The 14,581-nt window shown below is 35.2% G+C and overlaps 1 protein-coding gene across 2 annotated transcripts in view; it reads right to left on the reverse strand.

Annotated features, from left to right (window-relative positions):
• Positions 1-14,581, reverse strand: part of FAM185A (family with sequence similarity 185 member A) — a 76,344-nt gene that overhangs the window by 40,968 nt on the left and 20,795 nt on the right. For both annotated transcript variants that reach the window (XR_006298469.1, XM_043588676.1), the window contains exon 4: positions 13,521-13,659. Coding sequence is in view for 1 of the 2 variants with exons in the window: in XM_043588676.1 (XP_043444611.1) it covers positions 13,521-13,659 (139 nt within the window). In the remaining variant the exon portion in view is untranslated. The remainder of the gene's footprint in view (positions 1-13,520; positions 13,660-14,581) is intronic.

Consider the following 14,581-nt stretch of genomic DNA (forward strand, 5'->3'; position numbering starts at 1 on the left):
TTTTCTGATTATAACTGTTAGTAAAGAACTGTAATAGTTTTATAGCCAGTCCTTTAGCAAGCGAGTCCAGTTGCCCACTCAGGAAGGCAAAAGAGCTTTATTATCTTACGCTAGTCTTCAATTAAAGCTATAAAAATTTGCTATTTTTTTTAACATTTATTTATTTTTGAGAGAGAGAGAAAGAGAGAGAGAGAGAGAGAGATTGTGTGAGCAGGGAGGGGCAGAGAGAAAGGGAGACACCGAAACTGAAGCAGGCTCCAGGTTCTGAGCTGTCAGCACAGAGCCCAACATGGGGCTCGAACTCACGAACCGTGAGATCATGACCTGGGCTGAAGTCAGACATTCAACCGAGCCACCCCGGTGCCCCCCAAAATCTGCTATTTTGTAATGAAAATATGTTCTTTCTCAAAAAGCCTATCATTAGCGCTCATCATGAAACTTAAAGTGACCTCAAAGAAAGTTATGGTTCTTACAGCCATAAAACAGAAGTTTTAGATCAATTAAAGAATGAAGGACTAGTTCATATTATAGTGGGACCTTAGAGTCTCAGACTACGTCTTTCTTGAATGTTAAAGAGTTCTGTGCAATAAAAGCATAATGGAAGGAAAAAACTATGGAAATAAGGAATATTTGTAAATATAAAGAATATTTCAAAATATCTTTATCAATGCTAAGGATTTTAAGTTTATTTTTATTTATTCTGAGAGAGAGAAAGAGAGAGAGCAAGTGGGGGAGGGGCAGAAAGAGAGGGAGAGAGAGAATCCCATGCAGGCTCAGTGCTGTTAGCACAGAGCCCAATGTGGGGCTTGAACTCATGAACCGCGAGACCATAACCTAAGCTGAAGTCATGAGTCGGATGCTTAACTGACTGAGCTACCCAGGTGCCCCATGTCAATACTAAAGGATTTTTAAAGCAATAAATAAAAAATGTATTTTTAACTCATATCAAAATATTTAGGAAACTCTACCCTAAACAGAAATATTCCAAAGTCATGAGAATATACAAAATGTACCTTTTACCTCAAATACTTTGTGGAATTAGGTAGAATATTTAAAAGGTGATAACTAAGTGAGCATCACTAGCACAGTTTTCTATATTTTGGTTCCACCTATTTCATCTCCAACCACTAAAAACAATAAACAAATCAACTACTTTAGAGGGGTGGATCTATGTAAAAGGCTTCTTTGTAATAAAGGAGACACCACATGGTTTGTACTATGGGTGTGTATTCTTCTTTCAAGTTATGTTAACTTCTCCACAAACCCCAGTGTTTGAGAAAATATATTGCTTTTTTCAGCCAGTAATTCTTCATTCTAGTATGGTCAGAAGGAAAAATAAACTATCAATTAGAGATAAACATTAGTTTATTTTTCTTCACTAAAATAAATGTGATTATGGTTTAAAAAGCACATATCCTCAGTTTCCCAAGGGAATTTTACTTTTTTTTTTTTTTTTTTTTTTTTTTTGACAGAGCACGTGCATGCAAGTTGGAAAGGGACAGAGGGAGACGGAGAGAGAGAATCTTAAGCAGCCTCCATACCCAGCATGGAGCCTGATGCGGGCTCAATCCTACAATGTGAGATTGTGACCTGAGCCAAAATCAAGAATCAGATGCTTAAACAACTAAGCCAGCCAGGCCAAACATTTAAAGAATAGTTAATACTTACTCTTCTTAAACTGTTCCAAAAAATAGAAATGGAAGGAAAACTTCCAAACTCATTCTATGAGGCCAGCATTACTTTGATTCCAAAACCAAAGACCCCACAAAAAGGAGAATTATAAGCCAATATCCCTGATGAATATGGATGCAAATATTCTCAACAAGATACCAGTAAATTAAATCCAACAGTACTTTTGAAGATTACTCACCACGATCAAGTGGGGTTTATTCCTGGGCTGCAAAGGGAGTTTAATATTTGCAAATTAAGCAATGTGATACACTAAATTAATACAAGAAAGGATAAGAACTGTATGATCCTCTCAACAGATGCACAAAAAGTATTTGACAAAGTACAGCATCCATTCTTGATAAAAACCATCAACAAAGTGAGCATAGAAGGAACTTGCCTTAACATCATAAAGGCCATAATATGAAAGACCCACAGCTAATATCATACTCAATGAGGAAAAACTGACAGCTTTTCCTCTACAGTCAGGAACAAGACATTCTCATCATTATTTAATGTAGTACCGGAATGTACTAGCCTCAGCAATCAGACAAAAAAGAAATAAGTGATCCCAATTGGCAAGGAAGACGTCAAACCTTCACTATTCACAGGTGACATGATACTCTATGTAGAAAACCTGAAACACTCCACCAAAAAATTGTTAGAACTAATACATGAATTCATTAAAAGTTGCAAGACACAAAATCAACATACAGAAACCTGTTACATTTCGATACACCAATAATGAAGCAGCAGAAAGAGAAATCAAGGAATGGATCCCGTTTACAATTGCACCAAAAACCACAGGATACCTAGGAATTAACCTAACCAAAGAGGTAAAAGATCTGTACTCTGAAAATTAAAGAACACTTACAAAAGAACTTGAAGAGGACACAAAGAAATGAAAAAACATTCCATGCTCATGGATTGGAAGAACAAATATTGTTAAAATGTCTATACTACCCAAAGCAATCTACACATTTAATGCGATCCCTATCAAAATACCACCAGCACTTTTCATAGAGTTAGAACAAATAATCTTAAAATTTGTTTGGAACCACAAAAGACCCTGAATAGCTCAAGCCATCCTGAAAAAGAAAAACAAAGCTGGAGGCATCACAATTCCGGAGTCCAAGTTATATTACAAAGCTGTAGTCATCAAGACAGTATGGTAATGGCACAAAAACAGACACATATCAGTGGAACAGTATAGAAAGTCCAGAAATGGACCGACAACTATATGGTTAACTAATCTTCGACAAAGCAAGAAAGAACATCCAATGGAAAAAAGACAGTCTCTTCAACAAATAGTGTTGGAAAAACTGGACAGCAATATACAGAAGAATGAAAGTGGACTACTTTCTTACACCATACACAAAAATAAATTCAAAATGGATGAAAAACCTTAAATGTGAGAAAGGGAACCATCAAAATCCTAGAGGAGGGGTGCCTGTGTAGAGTATATTTCACTAAGCAAAATAAGTCAGCCAGAGAAAGACAAATCACATATAATTTCACTGATATGTGGAATTTAAGACACAAAACAGATGAACATAGGGGAAGTAAGAAAAAAAAGAGGGAGACAAACCTTAAGAGACTCTTAACTATTGAGAACAAACAGGGTTAGTGGAGAAGAGGTGGGCAAAATATGGGCTAAATGGGTGATGGGTACTGAGGAGGGCACTTGTGATGAGCCCTGGGTGTTATATGTAAGTGATAAATCACTAAATTCTACCCCTGAAACCAGTATTCCATTATATGTGAACTAGAATTTAAATAAAAACTTGAAACAAAAAATAAAATAAAATAAAATAAAATAAAATAAAATAAAATAAAATAAAATAAATAAAAAGCACATAACATCAATAATCCAAACGGAGCAAGCAAATATCCTTAAAGGTTAAATTCTTTTTGTATTTTGAGGAGGTGGGGGGAGGGTGAGAAGTAAGGGAGGCACTTCCCATTTGCAAGCCGCAGTTCTAAATGCTAAGAATATAGAGATGAATAAAACATGATCCTTTCTATTGAGGAATTTACAATTAGGCAAGAATGTACAGATCAATGGAAGGCCAGAGATGAGGAGCAGATGCTTTCAATGAGTACTGAAAAATTACTAAAAGTCAATGAGGTAAAGAAAGGTGGGAAAAGCATTTGAAGACTATCAACAGAATGATCAGTAGGTCTAAGACTCTAATCAAGGACTCAGGAATATAAAACAGGTAAGAATATATTCAGATAAGTAAGAGATTATGTAATTCCGGAAGGCACAGGGTCCAAACAGAAAGTTAGGCCAATCATCCACGCAATCGGAAAGGTTTGAATAAGAGAATGCTATGTTGAATGTGTATTTCTAATAAACAACCATAGGCTACAGTAAGGAGGATGGAGTTGATGAAAGAAAGACTGGAAGCCAAGGTATTGCTGAGTTGAGGCAAGAGATGACAAGAGTCTGAAATAGAACAGTAGAAATTAGAAAGAGATGAGATAGAATGAGGAAATATTTAGCTAATAAAACCCACCTATATTTGGTGATTAATTAGATGATTGGGAGGTGAGAGAGAGAGGAATCTAGGATTACTTCAATCTTTCTAGCTTGGGGAGTTTGGTACATGGTAATATCAGAAACTAAAAATAGAAATAAAGGAGGAAAAACACATTATGGATAAGGTTTGTCAGGGGGAGGGGAAAATAAGAAAAAAAAAGATAGAAATGTTGAGTTTGAGATGCCTGTAAAGATCCAATTAGCTATATCTACCAAGCAGATGGATGTATAAGTCAGAAGTCAGGGCTAGAGATACAGATTTGAATTACCAGAATACAAGAGTAGTTAAGACTCAAAAGCATATAAGATGCCCAAGGAAAAGAAAGAAGCAAAACAACAATAAAACAGCATGAAATCTTGGAGAATACCAAGGGAATGGGAAAAGGAGGAGCTCATAGAAGTTTGAGAAAGATCAATTATAAATATAAGACATGAAAAAGACTGCCAGTGCCCACTAATATTTGTGGCTTTTCTCCTGCCTTAGAACACAGCTAAACTCTCAATCTCAGCCTCTTGCAGTTCGATAAAGTCATTTAAAATATTCTGGCTAGGGAGAAAAGATGAAACAAAACAAAAAAGACCAAAAGACTAGAAAGTACCAGAGAACAGCACCAGAAACTCTGGCAACACAATGGCAATAAGTTCCTATCTTTCAGTACTCACTCTAAATGTCAATGGACTAAATGCTCCAATAAAAAGACATAGGGTAACAGAAAGGATAAGAAAACAATATACACCTAACTGATGTTTACAAGAGAACCATTTTAGACCTAAAGACACCTTCAGATTGAAAGTAAGGGGATGGAGAACCATCTATGATGGTAATGGTTGCCAAAAGAAAGCCAGAGTAGACATACTTATATCAGACAATCTAGATTTTAAAATAAAGACTGTAACAAGAGGTGACGAAGGGCATTATTACATAATTAACAGGTCTATCCACCAAGAAGATCTAGCAATTGTACACACTTATGCCCCCAACATGAAATTACCCAAATATATAAATCAATTAATCACAAACATAAAGAAACTTATTGGTAATAATACCATAATAGTAGGGGATTTCAACACCTCACTTACAGCAATGGACAAATCATCTAAACAGAATATCAACAAGGAAACAATGGCTTTGAATGACACACTGGATCAGATGGACCTAATTGATACATTCAGAACATTTCATCCTATAACAGTGGAATATACATTCTTCTTGAGTGTACACAGAACATTCTCCAGAATAGATTTGTGTGCTTGGACACAAATTAGCCCTCAACAAGTACAAAAAGATTGAGATCATACCGTGCATATCTTCAGACCACAACACCATGAAACTCGAAATCAACCACAAGAAAAAATTTGGAAAGACAGCAAATATTTGAAGACTAAATAACATCCTACTAAAGAATGAATGAGTTAACCAAGAAGTTAAAGAGAAAATTAAAAAGTTCATGGAAGCCAGTTTAAATAACACCACAGCCCAAAACCTCTAGGATGCAGCAAAGGCAGTCATAGGAAAAGTGTATAGTAATCCAGGCCTTTCTAAAGAAGAAAGGTCTCAGATACACAACCTAACCTTACACCTTAAAAGAACTGGAAAAAGAACACAAAATAAAACCCCAAACCAGCAGAAGATGGGAAATAATAAAGATTAGAGCAGAAATCAATGCTATTTAAATTAAAAAAAAAACCAAAACAATAGATCAAATTGATGAAACCAGGAGCTGGCTCTTTGAAAGAATTAACAAAATCGATAAACCCCTAGCCAGTATGATCAAAAGAAAAAAGAAAGGACCCACTAAATAAAATCAAGAATTAAAGAGGAGAGATCACAACCAACACTACAGAAATACAAACAAAAATAAGAGAATACTATGAGCAATTATATGCCAATAAATTGGCCAATTTGGAAGAAATGGACAAATTCCTAGAAACATATTAACTACCAAAACTGAAACAGGAAGAAAGAAAAAATTTGAAGAGACCCATAACCAGTAAAGAAATTGAGTTATTAATAAAAAATTTCCCCAAAAAACAAAAGTCCAGGGTTGGATGGCTTTCCAGGGGAATTGTACCAAACATTTAAAGAAGAGTTAACACCTACTCTTGTGAAGCTGTTCCAAAAAATAGAAGTGGAAGGAAAACATCCAAACTCATTCTATGAGGCCATCATTACCTTGATTCCAAAACTATACAAAGACCCCACTAAAAAGGAGAACTACAGACCAGTTTCTCTGATGAACATGGATGTAAAAATTCTCAACGAGATACTAGCCAACTGGATTAAACAATACGTTAAAAGAATTATTCGCCACAATCAAGTAGGCTTAATACCTGGGATGCAAGTCTGGTTCAATATCCACAAATCCATCAATGTGACACGTCAATAATAAAAGAAAAGATAAGAACCACATGATCCTCTCAATAGATGCAGAGAAAGCATTTGAAAAAACATGGCATCCTTTCTTGATAAAAACTCTCAAGAAAGTAGGGATAGAAAGATCATACCTCAAAAGCATAAAAGCCATAAAGAAGAGACCCACCGCTAATATCATCCTCAACGGGGAAAAACTGAAAGCTTTCCCCCTAAGGTTAGGAACATGATAGGGATGTCCACTCTCGCCACTGTTATTCAACATAATACTGGAAGTCCTAGCCTCAGCAATCAGACAACACAAAGGAATAAAAGGCATCCAAATCAGCAAGGAGGAAGTCAAACTTTCACTCTTCACAGACGACAAGATACTCTACATGGAAAACCTAATAGATTCCACCAAAAAACTGCTAGAAGTGATCCATGAATTCAGCAAAGTGGCAGGATTTAAAATCAATGCACAGAAATTCATTGCATTTCTATACACCAATAATAAAGCAACAGAAAGAGGAATGAAGGAATCAATCCCATTTACAGTTGTACCAAAAACCATAAAATACCTAGGAATAAACCTAACGAAAGAGGTGAAAAATCTATACACTGAAAACTACAGAAAGCTTATGAAAGAAATTGAAGAGGACACACACAAAAAAGGAAAAACATTCCATGCTAATGGATTAGAAGAACAAATATTGTTAAACAATCCTAAAATTTGTATGGAACCAGAAAAAAAACCGAATTGCCAAAGCAATCCTGAAAAAGAAAACCAAAGCTGGAGGCATCACAATCCTGGACTTCAAGATATATTACAAAGATGTGATCATCAGGACAGTATGGCACTGGCAGAAAAACAGACACTTAGATCAATGGAACAAAATAGAGAACCTAGAAATGGACCCACAAACATATGGCCAACTAATCTTTGACAAAGCAGGAAAGAATATCCAATGGAATAAAGACAGTCTCTTCAGCAAATGGTGCTGGGAAAACTGGACAGCAACATGCAGAAGAATGAACCTGGACCACTTACTTACACCATACACAAAAATAAACTCAAAATGGATGAAAGACTTAAAACATAAGACAGGAAGCTATCAAATCCTAGAGGAGAAAGCAGGCAAAAACCTCTGACCTCACCTGTAGCAACTTCTTAACACATTTCCGGAGGAAACAGAAACAAAAGCAAAAATGAACTACTGGAACCTCATCAAGATAAAAAGCTTCTGCACAGTGAAGGAAACAATCAGCAAAACTAAAAGGTAACTGACAGAATGGGAGAAGATAATTGCAAATGACATGTCAGACAAAGGGTTAGTATCTAAAATCTATAAAGAACTTATCAAACTCAACACCTCAAAAACAAAAAAAATCCAGTGAAGAAATGGGCAAAAGACATGAACAGACACTTCTCTAAAGAAGTCATCCATATGGCTAACACGCACATGAAAAAATGTTCAACATTACTGATCATCAGGGAAATACAAATGAAAACCACAATGAGATACCACCTCACACCATTCAGAATGACTAAAATTAACAATTCAGGCAACAACAGATGTTGGCGAGGATGTGAAGAAAGGGAAACTCTTTTGCACTGCTGGTGGGAATGCAAACTGGTGGAGCCACTCTGGAAAACAATATGGAAGTTCCTCAAAAATTTAAAAATAAAACTACCCTATGGCCCAGCAATTGCACTACTAGGTATTTATCCAAAGAATACAAGCGTGCTGTTTCAAAGGGACACATGCACCCCAATGTTTACAGCAGTGCTATCAATAGCCAAGGTATGGAAAGAGCCCAAATGTCCATCGACAGATGAAGGGATAAAGAAGATGTGGTGTACACACACACACACACACACACACACACACACACACACACACAATGGAGTATTACTCGGCAATCAAAAAAAAAATGAAATCTTGCCATTTACAACAACATGGATGGAAATAGAGGGTGTTATGCTAAGCAAAATTAGAGAAAGACAAATATGATATGACTTCACTCATATGTGGAATTTGAGATGCAAAACAAATGAACGTAGGTGAAGGGAAGCAGGAAAAATATAAAAACAGGGAGGGGGACAAAACATAAGAAACTCTTAAATATAGAGAACAAACAGGGTTGCTGGAGGGGTTGTGGGTGGGGAGAAGGCTAAATGGGCAAGGAACATTAAGGAAGACACTTGTCGGGATGAGCACTGGATGTTAATACGTAGGGGACGAATCACTGGATTCTACTCCTGAAATCATTATTGCAGTATATGCTAGCTAAGTTGGATGTAAATTAAACAATAAAAGTAAATAATAAAAATAAATTAATTAAATAAAATGAAATATTCTGGCTAAAAACATATGGCAGAAGCAATATATATACTTTTAGGTTTGGTTTCTGAAATTTTTTGCATGAACCTCTAATCGCTCTTCCTTTCGTGGAAGCTTGGAAACCACACACTGAAGATGGCAGCATCACTTTTACAGAGAGAGTCAAGTCCATCTAAGGAACTGAGTCCAAATACAGCATGTATCACATTGTCTAAATCCCCCCCAAAATTTATGCTGTCTGTACCATAAAGCAAGCAATTCCTTTCTAGTATTTATATTAAAAAGTTTTAAGTGTCCAGAGTCAACATTAACATAACATTGTCATATGTCAAAATGAAAATCAAACCAAAACTTTACAAAAGACTTTAAATAATAAATCCTAGAATTTAAACAAAGCATGTTCATGAACTTCATGAAAAGTTCTATTTTATCCAATAAAAGCTTGTATTTTGAAATTTTGTATTGTTTCTATCTTTCTAAATTCACAAGACAGATTAATAAATTCACCAGTGACTAAAAATCATTTCTTAAAGCAAATTCGGACATTTCTTTATGAAATTCTGAGTGATATCAAAGTTATCAACTGTGCTTGTATAGCTAATGGAACTTTTACTTCTGGGAGTTTCTAAAATCCAAAGTAGTTGAGTAGAGAGAAAATTAGAGAACTAATGCTCAGTAATTTATTTATCTATGTATATTCCCAAAGAACCTAAAATAAGACCCTAAATTACATGGGGAAGCTAAATATTTAAAGTATACTTTTATTCATTGATAACTTATTCCAAGTACTAACATAAGTTAAATATAAAATGCTAAAACAATTGTCATGAGTTTGTCTACATATTTATTTTATTTTTAGTGTTCGTTTATTTATTGAGAGAGAGAGAGAGAGAGAGACCAAGAGCAGGGGAGGGGCAGAGAGACAGGGAGAGAGAGAATCTCAAGCAGGCTCTGTGCTGAGCACAGAGCCCAACACAGGGCTTAATCTCACCAACTGTGTGATCATGACCTGAGCTGAAATTAAGAGTCAGACATCTAACCAACTGAACCACTCAGGTGCCCTGAGTATGCCTACATATTAAACTCTCATTAATTGTTTAAATTATCTTATAAATAAAAACCAACCCCAGCAAACCACCTCAAGGAAGCTTCTGTTTCTCTTTAGAGTCAGGAGATTATATATATTTATATTTTAAAAACATATTTAGTAGAATACTAAATATAAAAATATGTTTATATCTTATACATACATGTAGAGGACTTTTTAAAATAATAAACATTCAAATAGCAGAATATAATAAAACATAATTCACATAATATCTAATGTTTTTGATAATTTAGAAGGAAATCAAGAGAGTAAACTGTCCCAAAATTTTATACCTAAGTACAAACTATCCAACTACTTATTCTCCTAGATTGCTAGTGCCAAGAGAGTAGGGAATATTTGTTGAATCAACGAATAAACTAGTTTCTTTTATATTAGAAGACATACATACCTAATATATATGATTCAACCAACCTTACAAATAGTGAATATCATTAGTCAATTAGCTTACTCATTTTCTTATCTAGAATATATAGTTAACTATACCTAATAATTCCATTTGGAAAACCATTAGGATAGATTTTTCTTCTTCTCTACATCTAGGAGTCAACTTGCAAGGCCAGAAAAGACATATTACTGCTTTCAAAATCCCTTTTCTCATTACTGGGCATCCTCTAAGTACTTAACACTGTGTTGGGTATTGGTTTGCCATCAGGTTATATGAACAGACAGAAAATATATACAAGAAATAAATTTCATGCTCTCTCTTCCTTTATGGAAGCCTTAGAAACCATACACTGAAGAGAGCACTTTTATGGAATAAACTGAATTCCTAAATATCTCCATGAGACTAAGTTGAACCGAAACATTGTACAGAACATCCACATTTTTTCCAGATGTCTTAAGGCATCACAAATGTTACTGAAACTGGAGTTTACGATATAGAACATAGCTGAAACAGTCCATCTGTGTGGTAGTGCTGTTTGTCTAGAGGAAACATCTCCAGAGCATGCCAGGAATCCCTCAGGGCAATGATGGCATTTGGGTTCACCATGGCTATTACACAGATTTGTTTGAACACTGTTTACAAATATCTCCTAGAAGGTCAAGAAACCTGGATTAAATCCTTGCTCTTCCATTAATTAACTTGTAATGGAGAGAAAACAATTAGACATTTCTAAGTTTTGTTTTCATTTGTAAACAGCCAAATGTCCATTCAGTGAAAGGCGCTGGTCCACTTTGGCACTCAATACACGTTTCTTTTCAATTTTCTTTCAAACCATCCACCCACCCACTGACACCAAGACCTCCGAACTAATATTTCTTGGTAAATCTATCAAAAAAGACAACTAGACAGCTACTGACATTGTATTTGTGGTAAAAATGGCTTTTTTATAACATCTGTATGTTGGGTTGCTAAAAATCTAAAAAAAAAAAAAAATCAGTTTAAGCCTTGTTAAAGGAAAAGGAAGCCAAACTAAATAAATCCTAGATAGGCAGGTCTTAGAATGAATCCCAAATTTGTTTTCTGTAAGCCAGACATTTAGAAGTAGCAACACATTTTCCCATAAAAACAAGTTTTAAGATTCCCAAGCCAGCTTGTTTAAATATAGCCAAAATATAATTTGCGTTATATGACCATCCCCATTGAGAAGAAAAAAGAATTCATTGCAATATATACTCAGAATTCCAGCTTGGGATGATCTTCAGAAGATATTCCTCCTTACTGAAATCTTAGTAGCTAGAACATAGGGACTTCCTTTCACTAGTCATGACTCTGATCTTCTCACCAACTAGGATGTAGGCCTAGAACACTGCCTGTTCTTTCATACCCATCCCACCTCCAAACTCCAAACTCCAGTAGCACATTCACATGACAAGGATGTCCTTTAGGACAAGGATGGAAATAAGGGTAGCATGAGAGAGGCAAGAAACGTAGGCTTGTCTGAAAGGTGATTAAAAAGTAGGCAGACACTGGTGTGACTAATAGGAGGGTTTCTTTCTTATTTCTTTCTCTTTTACATACTTACTATCACTGAAAAACCAAAGCAGATTGTGGGCCAAGGACCAGATGGAGGAAAGCAGGATTGTATAACATGTAAGCTTTTCTACAGTGGCAAATGGATCAAATTTTCCCTTCCCTTACTTCTTCTCACTGCTGTACCAGTATTACAAATAAAGAAGATGACATTCAATCCTTTGATTACACCACTAGTTCTTTAAGGATAGGGATCATCTCCTGCCCAACTATGTACCCTTGATGTCTGAAAGTATGGCACACAATAGGTGGTCAATATGTGTACTGAATGAATCAATAAGTATAACTTCAATGAATGCTATGATTTGTCATCCAGAACCCCTTTACACCCGAGGGCTTATTTTCCTAGCTGATGGGAGAACTGCTGGCAGACAGCCCTCGGCTGTCAGCCCTCTTAGGGTATTACCTCAGCTGAAAAGAGCCATCTTGGCCCAAAATCATACTCCTTCCTGGGGCATCTTGCATCTAATGATTGGGGATCTAAAGGTCTAGCTTCCCTCACCTCAACTTGAGACAATTCTGAGGACCACCCCAGCTTTAGAGCTCCCCCTTGGGACTGCTGTGGCTGCATCAGGTCCAACTTTTCCAGTAGAAATTGGGCTTCCTTCCTTTGCACAGCATTGGTTCCAAGACGCCTCCTTAGTAAATGTGCTGCACTCGAATTTCCATCTCAGCGCCTGCTTTCAAGAAACCCAACCTGAGGACAACAGCCCAAGAGAGGATCCAGATCTGACTCAGATTTAAACCACGCAAGGAAAGGTATCTGACTTCATATTAAAGGTCAGTAAATATAAAAGGCTTTACAAAACTTAAGGAACAAATTATTTTATCCTTAGCAATTTGTTTCCATTTCAGCACTTTAAGTAATCAATAATCAAGAGACTTAAGAGTTTTTTTGAGGACTTCCTCAAAAAAAGCGCCTCTGTTTACTCTCATGTAAGCTATTAATGGCAAACTGTACCAAATTCAATTTTATCTAAGTTAAAAGAAAGGAAAAGAAATTAAACATTAATGGATTTAATGTAAATATGGTAAAAAGCACTGCAAAGATCAGTGCTGTTCTAATCACGGGTGTTAGTCAACATCTGACTTGGTATAGAACTGCTTTTCTACTAAAAGCTACTCAATATATTAAGTACAGTACTTTTCACTGCCATTAACAGAAATGCAATACTACATAAAAGTCATTATTAAAAAATGAAGAGTTACAAATTACTAGGACTATTCAAGGCACAGCTGAGCAAAAAATAAATGAAAAAATAAGTAACAAAAGGAAATGCATTAAAAACCAGAATTACTATTACCTTCAAATATAACAGCATAATAGTCAATATCTTGCCAAAATAAAATATAATAGTTTATCAGTCATTTTGTTTTATGTTTGTTTAAAAAGATGATGAGTTTGCCATTAATTATTTAGAAGGCCAGCTTCCTAATGGCAGATCCTTCTTCAACTAAAGAGAAATAAGAGTCACCTCTTAAAAATTTATGTTATATGGAGTCTGAGATGTATTAGGCCTTTGTCATCTTACCATGAACACTTCCTAATGTAATATCCCCAGCAGCAGAAGACAGAAATGATGATTCTGTATAAAGATACTTGGCTTCCAGCAAACCATCTTCAGTAGATATATTAACTGTACTTCCCTGCAGTTTATCTATGGTCACAGTCTATCAAAAGAAAAACTCAAAATCAGTTCATTATAAAACAAAGACTGGTAAAAAGTCAAAATGGTATCCTCAGATTTAAATGGGCAACTAGATAAAAAGATACTACCCAGTACACAATCACTTTATTTACGTTGATTCTCTAGCTCTAATTACAATATTGTGAGCAACAATGTATTCTCTATGGAATGTGGAATAGACCCATTAAATTCCTTCACTTATTTAGATCTTTAATTTCTCTTAATGATGTTTTATATTTTCTTTGTAGAGTTCTTCAGCTTTTGTTAAATTTATTCCTATTTGGTATTTTCTAAGTGTTATTATAAATCTTTTTTTAAACTTCATTTTATCCTAATTGGCTTTTGTATGTGATCTTAAATCCAACAACTTCACTAAACTCACTAATTCTAATAATTTTCCTGATTTTTAAGAAAAATTTTCTACATGCATATTTACATTATCTGCAAGTGATAGTTTCTTTACTTCCTTTCCAATCCTTATATTAATGCATTTTTCCTGCTCTTTCCTGCCTAATTATCTGGCTCAGGCCTCCAACTCAACAGTGAACAAAAGCAAGGAGATAGCAAGCATCCTAAACTTATGTCTCTTCTCAGAGGGAAAACTTACAATATAGCGTCATCATTGAGTAAGATGTTTGCTCTAGATATCCTTTGGATCCTTTGTATCAGATTCCAACTATTTCAAATTTGTTTAAATTATAAATAGGTTTTTAATTTTAGCACATATTTTATCTGATTTTATTGTACTATCATGATTTTCTCCTGTCATCTGTTAATTAGTGAATACACTATCAATTCTACAGTTTTTCCAGTTTACATCTAATAACAAAGTAGCTTTCTATTAAACAAAATGAAAAGAATTTTGTATCTATCCCTAAGCTTCCCTAACAAAATTTAGTATGAAT

This window comes from Prionailurus bengalensis, chromosome A2 (genome assembly GCF_016509475.1).
Source record: "Prionailurus bengalensis isolate Pbe53 chromosome A2, Fcat_Pben_1.1_paternal_pri, whole genome shotgun sequence".
NCBI classification, from domain to species: domain Eukaryota; kingdom Metazoa; phylum Chordata; class Mammalia; order Carnivora; family Felidae; genus Prionailurus; species Prionailurus bengalensis.